The sequence below is a fragment of the Euprymna scolopes genome, chromosome 6 (assembly GCF_053919585.1).
Source record: "Euprymna scolopes isolate OS-2025 chromosome 6, ASM5391958v1, whole genome shotgun sequence".
In the NCBI taxonomy this organism is placed as follows: Eukaryota; Metazoa; Mollusca; class Cephalopoda; order Sepiida; family Sepiolidae; genus Euprymna; species Euprymna scolopes.
In genome coordinates, this window is record NC_136487.1 from 109,958,113 (window position 1) to 109,976,482 (window position 18,370).

The window sequence follows — 18,370 nt, forward strand, 5'->3', positions numbered from 1 at the left end:
CGAAAATGAAGGCAGTTTACCCAATAAACTCTCAACATGTTTTTCAATTATCTGGAACTAAAAACAAAAGAAATTTATTTTAATTCTATTGCTTAAAATAAACTGATTGAATGTGCTGCATAATCGGAGGGGCGGGGAGGGAGGTATTGTCTGTTTTTCTTTCTCATCATCTAAGGTCGAATGTGTATATATATATTTTTTATTGCAGTTTCACGCAAAACAAGGCACAGTGCCACTTTGATGTAGGGGCTACTATCTGAGGCATAAGTTGCAGGGATACTATGTAGGGAGTTGAGCAGCAAGATGTCTGTTTACATTACAGTTGAACTTCTAAATGTCAGTACATTAAGGGAAACAGGAAACGTATGACCATCGAAGACAACTTGGATTCTTCTCTTATTTAAGGATTTAATTATGTTAAGTGTTCGTCCAGTAATACCATAGGATCTGATTTTCATGAGAAGACCATCATGCCATACTCTGTCAAAGGCCTTAGATATATCTAGGCTACTGCCATAGCCTCCCCTACTTTAACCAGTGTATTGTATATACGTTCAGAGATTACAGTTAGAATATCTGCAGTAGAACGGGCTTGTCAAAACCCATACAGACAGAAGTTTAGCAGCTGTGAGGTGGTGGACTAGAGCTTGATTAATTATGGACTCAAATATTTTGGTGAAAAGAAGGAGGAAGCTAATGGGGCGATAATTTAGTGGGTCAGTTCTTTCACCAGAATTCTTGTAAACTGATACCACAGAAGCAGTTTTCCAGCAGTCAAAAAAGTAAGATTCATTAAGGCATTTGTTGAAAAGTTTTAAGAGAACTGAAGCAACCTTGGCAGAGCATTTTTTAATAGTACAGCCAGGATAAGATCAGGTCCGCATGCTTTTGAGGTATCTAGTTTTTTTATGAGATCATGTACTTGAGAAGGGGTGATTTTCGAATCATCTAGTGTGGTTCTGTCCGCAGAGGAAAATCTGAGAGGGAGTAGTTTGCTGGGTCTAAAGTAGAATTGCAGGCAAACCTATGGGCAAGCAGGTTAGCCTTTTTGGTTGCCGTACAAACAACTTCAAAATTGTTGAATTGGAGGAATTGTTGATTGTCCAATAGTGACTACACTGTTATAGATTTTCCAGAAGTCACAAGTTCTTAATTTCTGTGTTTCCATGCGTTTTCTGGTTGTTTCAATGTATTCTCTCTTGGCTGTGGCTATTTCCTTCTTACAATTACTTCTAGCTTCTTTATTTTTTTGTCTATTTGTACCGGATTTATGTCAGATAAATCTGCGGTATGCATGCTGTCTTTGAACAATCACAGCTGTGCAAGTAGAAGTAAACCATTGAAGAGAGTGAGGTTTGCTATAGAACTTACGTGTGGGAAGTGCTTCAATTGCTGCTTTGAACCATTCAGTAGTCTCATTTGCACAGAGAGAGAGAAAAGATATTTCCCCATGGAGTACCTATGATGTGATTCCTGATGGCCTCCCAGTCAGCCTTATTGTAGTACCTTGTCATTTTGAGCAGTGGCTCTTCAATTTGAAGTTGAGAGTTTAGGGTGATATCTATCTGAGGCCTATTCACTAAGTACTGGCAAGTTCGGCTTGTCAAAGTTTAAGACTGTAACAAATGGAAATACAAATACTCCACATAGGCAGGCAGTAAAATTTAATTTTCCTGGCTGGCAGCTTGTCGATATAGGAAAAATTTGGGATTTGGAAAAGATTTCCTCAGCATCTTTAAGGACACTAATTTTGCTCAAAATTTATTAAATGTGTACTGCTGGAATTTAATAGAATTTTTGGAGAGATTTTGCTTATTATGAATGGAAGACAGCTTAGGTTGTCAAGGCAATCCTCTGATAGACAGGGAGACTGTTCAGATTTGTGGGGATGGTAGAGGGCAAACATGAATGCTATACTGTGAGGAAGTGCAATTCTAAAGCCCCTGTAGTGTTGTTTGAGGTCTTCTTTAGAGATGTCTCTTCCGCAGAAGAAGCTATCTCTAATGTAGGCACATATTCCATGTCCATGGTGATCTTGAGGGTTGGATTTGGTAGTAAAGTTAGAATATCTTTTGACGGCAAAATCAGCTAAGGAAGCAATTGAGTTAATGCCAGTTTTGCACAAAAACAATAAGTCAGGTTTAGTCTTCCATAATTGGATTTCTGGATTTTAGCCTCTAGAAAGTTGAAACATACACCCCTGGTGTTAGAGAAGGAGACTTGTAGGATATACATTGGAAGTTGGGGTTCTGAGTTTTCTCTTGTTTTGTTTATTGTAATTGTTCATAGTTAGGTTGGGGGTTGTGGAAGAAGTCAGCAGAGTTCTTTACAGCATGACTGAAGGGAAGCAAGAGAGAGCGAGAAATAGGAACGAAAGAGAAAATGAGGAAGGAAGATATTTGTAGACCAATGAAAAGGAAAAGTCATAGCAGTTCCTACTAATATGGTATCGAGAGGTCACACTAAAAGCTACTGCAACGTCCAGACTCCATTCACCAAATGGCAATGCAGCAGCCCCAGTACTATGCACCTGCTGATAAAATGGCCTCCTTGATAGTTGCTCCAAGGTTCGGGTCTTTGACTATCAGGCAGATAACGTCAGCCCAAGAAAACGTTTACCTCCAGTACCCTTGACAACAAGAATAGAATGGAAAGCAAATTTAATCATCTTTAGCTTCTGCTCACTAAAAACTACCACCCAGGTATACAGTGTTTTTCTATCACCTATGTTAAACATTGTCATTCGTTGCAGATGAGAACTGAAGGACAAAATAGAGGAAAGGAGAGTTGGGGGGGGGGCTACCGAAAACGCATCCATGGTGCTTTTTACTCTCCTTAAAAAAAAAAAAAAAAAAAAAAAAAAAGGGAGGGGACAACTAAGTATTGTACGTAGTATAAGTTCAAAACTGGTATTTTAAAAGGTCACCTTCTCATGGAGTCGTATAGACTACAGGGCAGGAGGGGATGGGGGGGGGGCATTTACTTTTTTCTTCTTAATAATTGGGGAGTTTTTTGTTTCCATTTAAATATACGAAAGAATAAAATATGAAAGCAAATAACAAAATAAGAACTAAAAAAATAAATAAAAATGAACAAATAAATAAAAAAAATATATCTTTTCTTTTTTTTTTTTACATGTGGTCACCACTTATCAAGAGCCAGAGGCCACTCAGGGATAAGGGTTATTGCGTGTACAGTAATCAATGAGATAGTATTGTAGTAATCATTAGTATTGGAGATTTGATAAAGTGTCTTACTTAAGGGTGCGGTTTGTCAGGAATTTGTTTATGTTGGATCTGAAGACATCCAACTTGGATGTCTTCAGATCCAACATAAACAATTCAGGTGATAAGTCATCTCCCTCTCAGCACAGACCAATAAGTCTCCTGTGTGTCATAAGTAAGTTGCTGGAATCCATATTAAATAGAGAAATAGTATACCACCTCAGCAGAAATAACCTTCTTAGTGACACACAATATGGTTTCCGTTCTGCAAGATCTACCGCAGATGTGCTGACGGTTATATCTCACAGGATTAATGAATCTCTTGACAAAGGCTTCCTTTCTAGGGCAATTACTCTTGACATATCAAAGTCTTTCGATAAGGTATGGCATAAAGGCCTACTTCACAAGATTTCCAGCTACGGTATAACTGGAAATGTTTTCTCTATCATTAAATCATTTCTCTCTGATAGGCTCATAAGAGTAGTGGTCGATGGACAAAAATCGGAGGCCTGCAGTATTAATGCTGGAGTCCCTCAAGGGTCAATCCTGAGCCCAACTATCTTCCTGATCTACATCAATGATCTCCCTAAACACATACTTAAATCATTCGTTGACATCTATGCAGATGACACGACCATCTATGGCAACACATCAAAGGCTGTAAATGACAACGTTCTCTCTGATTCTCTCTCCTCTGATCTCGAGCGCGTGGTTCAGTGGGGGAAGACGTGGCTGGTTACCTTTAATGCATCTAAAACCAAACTCCTATCCTTACATCATCAACGCTCTCATCCCCATCTGGCATCAATTGAAATGGATGGCTCTCGTCTAGGAGAAGTCCCATGTTTTGACAAGCTTCTGGGTTTGTCCTTTACTCCTGATCTGAAATGGAACACATACATCAAGTCTGTGTCAAGGTCGCTGGAAAGATGGTGGGATCCTTCTACCGTTCCAGAAGATATCTCACTAGTGATGCAATTCTCTATCTATATAAAAGCCAAGTACGTCCAAGGATGGAATACTGCTGCCATATCTGGGCAGGAGCTGCTAAAAACAGCCTATCCTGCTTTGACAGTACAAAATAGACTTCGTGGCTTAGTGGGGGATGCCCTTTTCTCTACCCTGCAACCTCTCTCCCACAGAAGAGACGTTGCGAGCCTATCCTTGTTTTATCGTTATTTCCATGGCAGGTGCTCGTCTGAACTCCAATCTCTGGTCCCCCCTCGCCAATCCTTCACGAAAAACACCCGTCTAGCTGAATCCACTGTGAAACATTTCCCCCACTCTTTATCTGTGCCTAAATCGAAACGTAGATTCCATAAACAAAGCTTCTTTGTTAGAACTGCACGCCTGTGGAACTCTGTTCCGTCTGCCTGCTTCCCACCTGACTACAACTTGGATGTCTTCAAGTCCATCGTTAACAAATTCCTAATGAACCGCTCTCTTAAGTAAACACTTCATTAAATCTCCACACCAACGTACTGTACTTGCAATAACCCTTATCCCTGAGTGGCTTCCGGGCCTTGATAAGTGGTGACCACGGTGTAAAAAAAAAAAAAAAAAAAATACAGAAGGAAAATGGAAAATAGTGAAAATTAGGGCAAAAGCAAGTATTAAGTGAAGAACTCATATGAATAGAAGAAAAAAAAAAAAAAAAGCCGATTTTTTGGTGGCTTTGGAACATTAAAAGAGCAAATGCTGTCTCACACTTAAACAAGCCAAAAGAGAATAATAATTCCTTCTTTTAGCTTGACCAGTTATTTTTACACTATAGTTAATTTCTTTTTTTTTTTTGATCTAGTTTATTGTTTGCTACCTTTTATGATTTTGTTGTTTACATCTTTTCTTTCCCCCATTTGTTGTTACTCAAAGATGAATTTTGATAACGACTTCCAAATTCCACCAGTACTTAATAATAGAGCGAAATTGAAACAAATATGGAAACATGTTGATTCAATTCAGAATTTGTTTCTTTTGACGATGATATAGAGAAATAGATACATTTTTTTTTTTTTTTTTTACACAGCAGTTGCATGGTGGTCTTTTCCACAATTTTTTTTTAAATCAAATTTTGTAAAGTTTACTTGAATTACTTTTGACATCATTTAGTTATTATATAAATTGAATAAAATTGTTTTTTAAAGTTATGTTTGAATGTGAATTACCACACAGACAATTTTTGTACCTAGATTATTATTGAATTGTCACCTGACAATTTTATTAGAAGTATTTTATGATACTGGAATAAAAACTAAGTAATTAGTATAGTATGTTCACAATTGAAATTAATTGTTTGGTTTCATTGATCAAACTCAAATGCAAATAAAAATAACATTTGTTAAGTTTCTATGACGAAATGTGACCTTATCTGAAAAGATAAACATTCACTTATATTTATAAGATAAGAAGAAAGCAGCATGTAGCAATCCGTGCTGTGGAATCGGTAGCTCAAAACATTTGACTCTAACTCCTGAAAAGTTAAAAGGTTTGGCTCCAATCTACAAAATTTTCTTTCACTCATACTCTATTTATTAATAAAATTGTGTTTCTTGTAATAATGTAAAAAGTTACAAACATATCTTTCTAATAATACTATTAAAAATATAATTTCATTGCAAAATTAAATCCATCAGAATGCATTTCGGCTTCTTTGTAAATAAATCAACAATTTTAATCTTTTATTAATAATTGAAAGAAAGAATAAATTACTTTGCGATCCTTGAAATTTGAAAGGAATCTGGAAACATTTAAACTTTTGAATAGAAAACCAGCTAAACTGGATTTAAAATTCTTAGCAAATTTTCAAGTATTAAAGGATATTATAGGATATTTTTGAAGTTATTTGCATGCAAGAATTTTATAAAGATTCAAACCAAATTAGTTATAGTTTTATAAGAATTAGTTCAATTAATAACTAAAAGATTCAGTGATATAATTATATTTAACTTAACAAAATCCTATTAAAAATATAAATTAATACAAAAATCCAACAAGAAACAAACAGAATAGTAAAAATAAATAAATAAAATAAAGGAAATAAAAATACAAGTAAAAAATATTTCCATGGAGTGATAAGTGCGTCATCCGACCATTATACTACTTCAGTTTGATGATAGATTGTGGCACAAGACAGGAAGAAGTCGTCCTTTTTGTACAACCTTGGATCAATTTTCCAACAGCAAGAAATACAATTTTATGAACGTAAAAAAAAAAAATCATCCCAAACCCCAATAAATGGGCCCCTTGTCACTGGTATGATAGTAAACGATCAATCAGAACTTTTCTATTCTCTCTATTTCTAACTGATCTGGATTGAAAATCTCAGGTGAAAGTGTGTAACAATGTCTGATCAAAATTGTACAAGTGATTGAACTGCTAGTCGAAAACACAAGTGAATGGAGGAAATGTGCCTATTTATCAACTCATCATGGTTAAATTTTCCCCTTCCTTCTCTGATTCAATCCTTTCCCCCATTTTTCAGTGTGGATAATTCTTTTCAGTTTTGATAAAAATCATAACGGAAAAAGAAACATTTTGCTGCATTTGTGAAAATACAGTAAAACATAAATTGTATTTTTTTTATAAAAACAATAAGATGTTTTATTCATTTATCTATCTACAAAGAATTGATGAGTAATATCTAATGCAGTTGGTTTACTTCCTAGTTCAAACATAGCTGCAGAGTGATGACAATAGAACAAAGTTGCTCTGAAGAGGGGATGTGACTATTGACGTTCAGTAATTGTGGTGATGTGCCAGAATGATAATATTCCAAACCAGGATATTTCCACAACCATACCATGATACACCACTCAGACCACAACAGAATTACAAAATGGTTGTTGGCTTAGCAGGAAAGTGTAATCTCAATAAAACTGACAGCACTCCTTTTCGCTAACACCATAATTCACACCAATTCCTAACTTTTATGCATTCTCTCAGCTGCCAAACACTTGTCTTGTTGCCCCCCCCCAATTTGTCTCTCTTAATGCAGCCATTCCACTCATATACAAATTAATCAATATTCAAACTCAAGTTTCTGTCTTTTCTTCCACGACATTTAATTTGCCTTTATATTTTTAAACTGCAGAAATTTGATCCACCTTTGGATTTGTATTTGTTATCCTGACAAATGTCTAGCTCCCCTCTTAAATTACCGTATCTGGTTAGTTAGAAGGGAGGGGTGTTTAATGTTTACCTGACCATGTGATAGTTTATATTGAGTTACATACTATTAATGGGTGCATGTAGTGTTTCAGCGAATGCAACATTTTTTTTTTTTAAGTATATAATTGTTTGGTAAGGTCTCTTTCAAAAATTATTGATTTAGAATTTTGTACAAAAATCTAACACCACAGACACTAAGATTTTGAACTAATTGATTATTTTTAAATAATCATTGCATTTATTATTGACATTTCAATTTATCAATTCTATACAAAAGAAATATATTCCAGAAATAAATATTTAAAAAAAAAAAAAATTATTTCCATACCCTAAACATTTTTAGAGAAAATGGAAGATTTCTATAAACTTACAACAATCATCCTAGATTCTGTTACTGGTCATGTGGCTATGTGGATATAGGCATTGGCAAAAAATATTCAAGAAGTTGTGACTTTAATTCTTGGCAAAAAAATAAATACAAATAAGATTTAATGTAAATTAAATAGAGAATTTTGTTTAAGAAAGCTTTAAAGTTGGAAACTTGAAAGAATTTCGGGGTTGCACTTGCTAACACCACTGCATTTATATTTGCCCTCCATAGGACCCACAACAGCAGAGTTACTATCTTTAAGAGCATATCTGAGAAAATAGACCACTTCACATCCCTCGACTAACATCCACATCTGTGGTGACTTCAACGTCCATAATGTGGAATGGCTGACCCATTCAAATAAGACAGATGATGAGGGGAGGTTTTGTCATGATTTTGCCATTGCTTATGATCTCACTCAGATTGTTCGTGAACCCACCCGTGTGCCCGATACACCCGGTCAATATGCAAGCCTCCTAGACCTTTTTCTCTCAACTTCCCCTGAGCTATGTTCATGTTCCATTCATTCTCCTCTAGGATCCTCCGACCACTCCGTCGTATCAGTTAAGATAAAAATGAAATGTAAGAAGCCCCCAGACGTACCCCTCCACCGTACTGTATACCGATACTCTATGGCTGACTGGAATAGCTCCCGTACATTCATATCTGATTTACCTCTGCACTCCATGTTTAAAAAGGAAGTGTCCTCTATAGTATCAGATCTGACCGAATGGTTAATTGTAGGCATAGACCAATTCATACAATCTAAAAAATTCCAACAAAAACCTAACAGCCAGCCATGGTTCTCCCCAGAATATGCTGCTGCTATCGCGCACAGAAATCACTTTTTCCATAGCTACCAACATAATAGATGCACTGAGACTAAAGCTGCTTTCAGGACTGCCAGCAACCACTGTAAAAGAGTAATAAAAAATGCAAGAGAGCTATATGCCCAGTCTGTTAAATCCAAGGCAGCTGATCAGCGGCTTGGTTCCCACCAGTTTTGGCAAATAACAAATAGGATCCTGAACAGAAGCGTGCGTTCTATCCCAACCATTATCAATGGACCAGAGGTCATCTCGTCAGCATCAGACAAGGCCAAACTATTTGCAAAGAACTTTGCAGATAATTCTACTCTATGTGACGAAGGCCAGCAACTCCCCATATTTCCTCCTATAACACAGAACATGCTAGGTAACATACAAATATCCGTGCATGAGGTCGCCAAGCTAATCAAGAACCTAGATTCCAGTAAAGCAACTAGCCCTGATGGCATCCCAATTATAGTGTTAAAAAAGCTTCAACCAGAACTTGCTCCACTACTTACAAAACTATTTAAGCGCTGCCTTAAGGAGAAGTGCTTTCCGACTCCCTGGAAGACCTCATCAGTTTGCCCTGTATTTAAGAATTCAGGTGATAAGTCATCTCCCTCTCAGTACAGACCAATAAGTCTCCTGTGTGTTATGAGTAAGTTGCTGGAATCCATATTAAATAGAGAAATAGTATACCACCTCAGCAGGAATAACCTTCTTAGTGGCACACAATATGGTTTCCGTTCTGCAAGATCTACCGCAGATGTGCTGACGGTTATATCCCACAGGATTAGTGAATCTCTTGACAAAGGCTTCCTTTCTAGGGCAATTGCTCTTGACATATCAAAGGCCTTCGACAAGGTATGGCATAAGGGTCTACTTCACAAGATTTCCAGCTATGGTATAACTGGAAATGTTTTCTCAATCATTAAATCATTTCTCTCCGATAGGCTCATAAGAGTAGTGGTAGATGGACAAAAATCGGGGGCCTGCAATAGAAATGCTGGAGTCCCTCAGGGGTCAATCCTAGGCCCAACTCTCTTCCTGATCTACATCAATTATCTACCTAAACACATACTTAAATCATTCGTTGACATCTATGCTGATGACACGACCATCTACGGCAACACATCAAAGGCTGTAAATGACAAAGTTCTCTCTGATTCTCTCTCCTCTGATCTCTAGCGCGTGGTTCAGTGGGGGAAAATGAGGCTGGTTACCTTTAATGCATCCAAAACCAAACTCCTATCCTTACATCATCAATGCTCTGATCCCCATCTGGCATCAATTGTGATGGATGGCTCTCGTCTGGGTGAGACCCCGTGTTTTGACAAGCTTCTGGGTTTGACCTTTACTCCTGATCTGAAATGGAACACGTACATCAAGTCTGTTGCCAAGGTCGCTGGAAAGATGGTGGGATCCTTCTACCGCTCCAGAAGATATCTCACTACTGATGCAATTCTCTATCTATATAAAAGCCAAGTACATCCAAGGATGGAATACTGTAGCCATATCTGGGCAGGAGCTGCTAAAAACAGCCTATCCTGCCTTGACAGAGTACAAAATAGACTTCGTGGCAGTGGAGGATGCCCTTTTCACTACCCTGCAACCTCTCTCCCACAGAAGAGACGTGACGAGCCTATCCTTGTTTTATCGTTATTTCCATGGCAGGTGCTCGTCTGAACTCCAATCTCTGGTCCCCCCCCTCGCCAATCTTTCATGAAAAACACCCGTCTAGCCGAATCCACTGTGAAAAATTTCCCCCACTCTATATCTGTGCCTAAATCAAAACGTGGATTCCATGAACAAAGCTTCTTTGTTAGAACTGCACGCCTGTGGAACTCTGTTCCGTCTGCCTGCTTCCCACCGGACTACAACTTGGATGTCTTCAAGTCCAATGTTAACAAATTCCTAATGAACCGCCCCCTTAAGTAAACACTTCATCAAATCTCTACACTAACGTAATGTACTTGCAATAACCCTTATCCCTGAGTGGCTTCCGGGCCTTGATAAGTGGTGATCACTGTAAAAAAAAGAATGATATCTACCATAGGATCAAAATATTTATATGCTTAATGATATGCAATGCTTGATGCCATAGAGAACTCTTGTTAAAACAGGTCATTTATCAAGCAGACATTAGGCTATCAAATTTTTTATTGCCGTTCTTAAAGAAAAAAAAGGGAGGAGATAAAAGGGATTGTTACATTACTATAAAAAACAACCAGTTTTACAATGTTGCTGAATGCAAACATTATTTCACTTGTCTGATCATTAAAAAGACTACAAAACAAATCCAGGTCACCAATAGGAGATTCACAGCAAATTTTCATGTTACTTAGAGGAATTTAAGGCAATCAGAATAAAATAATAAGGAGACTAGTATTTTTATCTTGATTGTTTTTTTTGTTTTTGTTTTTTACATGTAGTTCAAATGCATCTTTTTTTTTTTTTAGACTGAACCCATTTTTTATTTATTTTTAATCATTTATTTTGAGGTGTCGAGAGTTTTGATAAAACCATTAATGTATGGGAAGGATTAATGATCAAATCATTTAGTCTGGTTTTAATCCACAATGGAAAATTAGGGAGAGAGTGCTTTGTGGAGTCCGGGGTGAAGTTTAGAGTAAACATAAAAATATAGGTAACTAGTGCTGCATTGTATGTTTAATTTTATCCCAAGCTAAGTTCTCTAGTTAAAGAAATGATGTCACAGATATAGACTCCAAACTCATGCTTGTTAAAGACTATGGTTGAGTGGAAGGTAAATAGTACTGTTACAATCAATGAGGAGGACTTCATGAAAGCCGGACAATTCTGAGACATGATCTTTGTGAATCCTATGTGGAAGACTGATTTGTAAAAAGACAAAAAAATAGACTCAACATTTGTCTTTATGTTAAGCAGTTCAAACATTGTAGTCTCGAGTCACCAATTCTTGAAGATGTTGGAGTCATTTAAAGAATTTTTCTTTTCTGTATTTTTAGCCGCCTCCAGAGTTGGTTTTATTTTCAGCTCCCAATATCAAATATGGAGAGTCAGAGTCTTGTTTTAAATCTAGAATAGGTTTATTCACCTTTGATGTTAAAGTAAATAAACTGTATGTGTCTTTAATACATGTGCCATAAACGATAGTGAAGGCTGGTCAAGAAGCAAAAACAAATGCCCATGAAAAGGATGAAAGGAATGTGCTAAAAAAACAAACAGGATAAAAGAGAAGAAATTATTCTTTCACAAGTAATGACTGTGAAGAAATTTAGACTTAAATATTATTTCAATCTTAGAAAGATTTCATGTGCCTTATCTTTAGAAAAAACGTCCACTCCATATATTTGCAGGAATTTATATAAACATATTTTCTATAACCTGTCAAGCAGTTTAAATAACACCAATTTGCAATAAACATTGGCTTCTGCTAAGAAAAATCCAACCGTTTCATCCTTACAAATATTAACAAGAAAAATCCATTCAATCCATGCATTTTATGATGAAAATGCTATTTCAAACTTAAGCATGACGGACAAAAATGCTATTTCAAACTTAAGTGTGGCAGACCGACTGATGGATAACATCTCTTATAGAGACTTGTCAGCATCTTCCAATAAGTCTTAATTTTTGTCATCGATAGCTTTCTTTCTACTGTCACGGTGCGCTCACATCATAGTTTATGTTTTGCCATGCCAGCCATTTTTTCATTTAGGAACAATCTTATATACACTGCCTGGCGGCAAATAACCGTTTTCTCAAGTCAAATTGAGGTGAAGTAAATCTAATTTCAACTTTTTCTCCATGAAAATAGCAGAGACTTTGATTGAGAGCTGAATCGAACATAAACAGAATCAATTTACATGTGGAATTCTTTTGGTTGTGTTCGATTCAGCGAAGAATTAATACTATTCATTTGTTTTCTCTCCAAGCCCAGTGTGTGTTGTAACAATACCTTCTCATGAATACAGCACGTTGGCGTCCAGCCAGCACCTCGGCCGGAGAGTACGAGGAGGTTCCCGATGGCAACGTTGACGCTACCAGTTACATCAACCGAATCTGCCAGCCGAAGAATTCCCAGTGACATCAGTCGTCTCAGCAGCAGTTCAAACAGCCCTTATCAATCAGGGTTAATAAGTTTTTCTACTAATGCGGTTCAGTACTGTTTGCTTCCTGAGACCCACCAGCAGTGAACTTCACTTCCAATCTCCAGTGGCTTCCTGCTCACTCCTGCAGCCTTCCAGCCCTTCGTGCTTCCAGCTCCTCCTGCAGCCTTCCGGCAACCTTGCCTGCACTTCGTTTGCACCTCGCTCTTCAAGCCTGCAACCTCGCTTGCACCTCACTCCTTCCGCCTGCAACTTCGCTTGCACCTCACTCCTCCAGTCTGCAACCTCGCATGCACCTTGCTCCTTTGGTCTGCAACCTCGCCTGCACCTGGCTCCCTACCACCGACCGTTCGTTCCTTACACTAGCCCTACATTTTCAGTGTCGTCCATTCCTTAACACTGACCTCCACGTTCTCAGTGTTCACAGTCCGTTCTGGATCGCCCTGACGTCCAGCTGATCGTTCTAGACCCAGCGAGCAACCCTAAACCATGCTATATCTAAAGTACCTGTTCCAGCCATCCAGACATTAGCCTCTGGTGATGTGTGACCTTCCGGACAACCAGCATCCAGATCATACGATTTTTCGCTTCCTTTGCAAATAAAATCAATCAATCAAGAACCTAGATTCCAGTAAAGCAACTGGCCCTGATGGCATCCCAATTATAGTGTTAAAAAAGCTTCAACCAGAACTTACTCCCATACTTACGAAACTATTTAAGCGCTGCCTTAAGGAGAAGTGCTTTCCGACTCCCTGGAAGACCTCATCAGTTTGCCCTGTATTTAAGAATTCAGGTGATAAGTCATCTCCCTCTCAGTACAGACCAATAAGTCTCCTGTGTGTTATGAGTAAGTTGCTGGAATCCATATTAAATAGAGAAATAGTATACCACCTCAGCAGGAATAACCTTCTTAGTGGCACACAATATGGTTTCCGTTCTGCAAGATCTACCGCAGATGTGCTGACGGTTATATCCCACAGGATTAGTGAATCTCTTGACAAAGGCTTCCTTTCTAGGGCAATTGCTCTTGACATATCAAAGGCATTCGACAAGGTATGGCATAAGGGTCTACTTCACAAGATTTCCAGCTATGGTATAACTGAAAATGTTTTCTCAATCATTAAATCATTTCTCTCCGATAGGCTCATAAGAGTAGTGGTAGATGGACAAAAATCGGAGGCCTGCAATAGAAATGCTGGAGTCCCTCAGGGGTTAATCCTGGGCCCAACTCTCTTCCTGATCTACATCAATGATCTACCTAAACACATACTTAAATCATTCGTTGACATCTATGCTGATGACACGACCATCTACGGCAACACATCAAAGGCTGTAAATGACAAAGTTCTCTCTGATTCTCTCTCCTCTGATCTCTAGCGCGTGGTTCAGTGGGGGAAGATGTGGCTGGTTACCTTTAATGCATCCAAAACCAAACTCCTATCCTTACATCATCAACGCTCTCATCCCCATCTGGCATCAATTGTGATGGATGGCTCTCGTCTGGGTGAGGCCCAGTGTTTTGACAAGCTTCTAGGTTTGACCTTTACTCCTGATCTGAAATGGAACACGTACATCAAGTCTGTTGCCATGGTCGCTGGAAAGATGGTGGGATCCTTCTAAAGCTCCAGAAGATATTTCACTACTGATGCAATTCTCTATCTATATAAAAGCCAAGTATGTCCAAGGATGGAATACTGTTGCCATATCTGAGCAGGAGCTGCTAAAAACAGCCTATCCTGCCTTGACAGAGTACAAAATAGACTTCGTGGCTTAGTGGGGGATGCCCTTTTCTCCTTTTTCCCACCGGACTACAACTTGGATGTCTTCAAGTCTAATGTTAACAAATTCCTAATGAACCGCCCCCTTTAGTAAACACTTCATCAAATCTCTACACTAACGTAATGTACTTGCAATAACCCTTATCCCTGAGTGGCTTCCGGGCCTTGATAAGTGGTGATCACTGCGTAAAAAAACCCAAAAAAAACCCCTCTTCTTTAACTAAACAACCTGTGCCTGTCATTCTTCCTTGCCTTTTTGCGGTTTACTTTTTGACGTGTCTACCCTGTTAGTTGTTCGGTCGATTCTCCCCGGACGACTGGCCCTGCAAATTCAATATTTGATCCTGTGTCCATCAATTCTTTTGGCAGATCATTTCAGCATGTTGTTAAAAGTAATAAAATTTAACTAAATTTAATTCCATTGAGAAAATATTTTCACTTTGTTAGAATAATTTTCAAATGGATACCATCTTAAAAAAGTAACATAATTATATACTTGTTAATGCAAAGTCACTCCCTTTAGTTTAGAAGAAAGAAATATACATATAAAAAGAAAAAAAATGGTATAGTTTTAAAAAGCAAGCAAAAACAAACAAATTGCACTGTGGACAATGCAGAGTCAGTATATATATATATATATATATATATATATATATATATATATATATATGTTAAGATTTTTTATGTTCCTTAGAAGTGCCGATTGAGTTTGAATAAAATAAATGCGTATTATATATGTTTGAAACCAAAGACAACGCATTATTACAAAATAAACACAGTGTTTGGATGCCAGAGAAGCTCCACAACATTTCCCAAAGCTGAAATTGCACCAAAAAAAGGTTATGGTGACTATTTGGTATTCTGCAGTTGGTCTCATCCATCACAGCTTCTTAAATCCGGGCAAAACAATTACGGCGGAGAAGTACTGCCAACAAATTGATGAAATGCACCAGAAGCTCCAACGTATGTGCCCGAAATTACTCAATATGAAGCGACCAATTCTCCTCCATGACAACACTTGCCCGCATGTTGCTCAACTGGCTCTGCAGAAGCTCAACAAATTGGGCTACAAGACTGCCTCATTCGCAATATTCACCAGACCTCTCGCCCTCTGATTATAACCTTTTCAAGTATCTCAACAACTACCTACGCGAAAAATGCTTCCAGCATATTTCACATATCGCAGATTCAGATCAGGTGAATTACCTGGCCAATTTTTCAGAACTGTCATTTTCTGCAAATGACTAACAGTCTTTACTTTATGGCAAGACGCCCAAATGTTGAATACCGCATTTTGATCAAGATAGTGCTTTTCCATAAAAAGATGGCAAGTGATTTTTTAGGGTATTCAAGTACCACTCCTTGTTCATTGATGTAACTTTGGATACAATCACAAACTGACGCCATGACAGAAACACCCCCAAAATGCACACAAGATCTGGAAACTTGACTTTAGACATTACACAGTTGGGATGGAATCTTTCTCTAATATGTCTTAATAGGAATTGAACCAAAGCAGCTAAAAGATGATTCGTCAGAGAAAATCACTTCTTTCCAGTATTCTGTACTACTTTTTCAATTCTATTAGAAACACTAGACCACCAAACACTAAAAAAAAAAAAATTGCTTTTAAATCTACTTCTAAACCTGCAAATGAACCAGAAACATTGTTCAATAAAGTTCTTAATTACATTAAGTAAAATACAGACATTAAAGTAGTGAAGGATTAACCCCCAAAAGATTTAGGCAGACTTAAAACCATGTGTTCAGATGGAAAAGCTTTGAATAATAACAGAACATTAAACAAGTTAATGAATCTTATCTTACAAGAACTGCTTTTACCAGTTATCACTGGTGACATGCAAATCAGCTAGATTTCTCACACTAACACGAAAAGCAAAAAAAAAAAAAATATCACCACCATCACCACAGAAATGGCAGAGTCTGATAACTCTATATTTACTGCCAACCATGAACCAAGCACAATGGATAAAGGAGTTGATTAGCAATAAATTCTTAATGGCAGTCTTCTGGAGGTTGAAAGCTTAATCCTTACTTTAGACAATAGCAACTAAAAATAACTTAATACTTAACACTTCTCAGTTATGGCTGATAGAATCTGAATAGTTTACCCCTAATGGATTAAATAAAGGATTCAGTTCAAAATTCCATGCCTCCACAGAGTTTAACGTCACTGTGGAGAGGCATGTGAATATTCCTCCTGCACCAAGATTCCCAAGTTCGAAATAAAATGCACCTGAAGGTCAGTGTATTCATTAGATGAAACATTGTGAAAATAACATTCAAGACATGAAATAGAAGTTCAAAGAATCCAAATACAAAACACAGTTTGTCTTTATCCTCCTCCTCCTACTACTACTACTATGTGTGTTCTAATCATAACCATTGACAAGAAAAAGTAAATATTAGCATTTTTTTTTTTTAATATTTGCTTATTATGCCTCTTTGAGAATCTTTTTTACTATCACATTCAAAACTTTATACAAAGACAAATTAAATAAAAATAAACATTACATCAAACATTTCCATAGATTAAATTTTGTTTAATATTTCATTTAATGGTTTTCTCCAAAGTACATTGATTTCTTTATTCTTTTGCCATTACTTTTTCATTCATCTCAGAAAAATAAATTAGTCTATTAGCCGAAAAAAAAAAGTCAATTGGTTAATAGATCTAATTTTTTAAAAATCTGTCTTAACAATAAGCTCCTTCCCTTCTTTGCCTGGCTGACACAAGTATATTGGTGGACTTTAAGGATGACCTGGCGGTACTATCAGGCCCATAAGTTAGTCTCTAACGAAATTGGGAGTGGTTAGCCATTTCCTGTGATCTGGCTTAGGATTGAGGAAACTGGACTGCCATTATTTTGAAAGTTTCAATTAAATCATCTTTCATTCCTCCCTTTTGTAGAATAGATCATCCTACAAACTAAACCAATAATTATAAACACGGTTACAAATGAGGTCTTACTCAATTGAATTTAATAAGATTTTGTGGTAATCATGTAAAACGCATCCCAAAACATCTAAAATTTTGGTTATTTACTTTCTTTTAATTCTTTAAATCATTATCAAAATAGCTATTTTCAGATTATAAATATAAAAAAAAGGAAGGGACATGACTTTTTCAAGTTTTAGATAAGTATGAAGTTTAATATACCTGGTCGTCACTGGTCTGGTTGCAGACAGCATCTATCAACACTTCTCTCGAGCATACTTGGAAAAAGACCAAGCAGGGTGCAGGAATAAGAAGTGTTTAGGCACCAAGTTATTTAGAATATATCCTGAAGAAACCATAACTTTTGTACAAAGCATCCTAAATTACTGAAACTTTTGAGTATGATCATACACAGACAGAAGTTCAAGTGTACAAAATTAAAATTAATTTGCTTTATTTTTGTAGAAGTAATAAGTTTGTTTTATTTTGTTTTTTGTTACATAATAAAACAAAATAAAACAAAAAGATATATGGTATAGATAACTAGGTTGAGGGTTGAAGAAGCCCCACCAGCATGGCTGTTAAAAGGTGATACAACCCTCATACTAAAAACGAGTAAAACAATGCCCGAATAAGTACAGACCCATCTGCTGTCTCACTACAACCTACAAGCTTGTCACTGGTCTGGTTGCAGACAGCATCTATCAACACTTCTCTTGAGCATACTTGGAAAAAGAACAAGCAGGGTGCAGGAATAGGAAGTGTTTAGACACCAAGGATCAGTTATTAATCAATAAAACCATTCTTGCAGACTATAAGAAGAGACAAAGAAACCCAAGTATGGTGTGGATTCATTGACTGCAGTGCCTTGATTTATATAAAATCCAAGTAATCAAAGAGACCATGGCTGTACATATGAAAATGTGGCAATCAATGTAAAAATCTCCAACATCAAGATCAGTAGAGAAA

The 18,370-nt window shown here is 37.1% G+C and overlaps 1 protein-coding gene across 1 annotated transcript in view; it reads right to left on the reverse strand.

The window, feature by feature from the left end:
• Nucleotides 1-18,370, reverse strand: part of LOC145277860 (conserved oligomeric Golgi complex subunit 8-like) — a gene marked incomplete in the record, with an annotated part of 189,211 nt that overhangs the window by 93,276 nt on the left and 77,565 nt on the right. Inside the window, 1 exon segment of the mRNA XM_080129811.1 lies at nucleotides 1-57. Within this exon segment, the coding sequence (XP_079985937.1) occupies nucleotides 1-57 (57 nt within the window).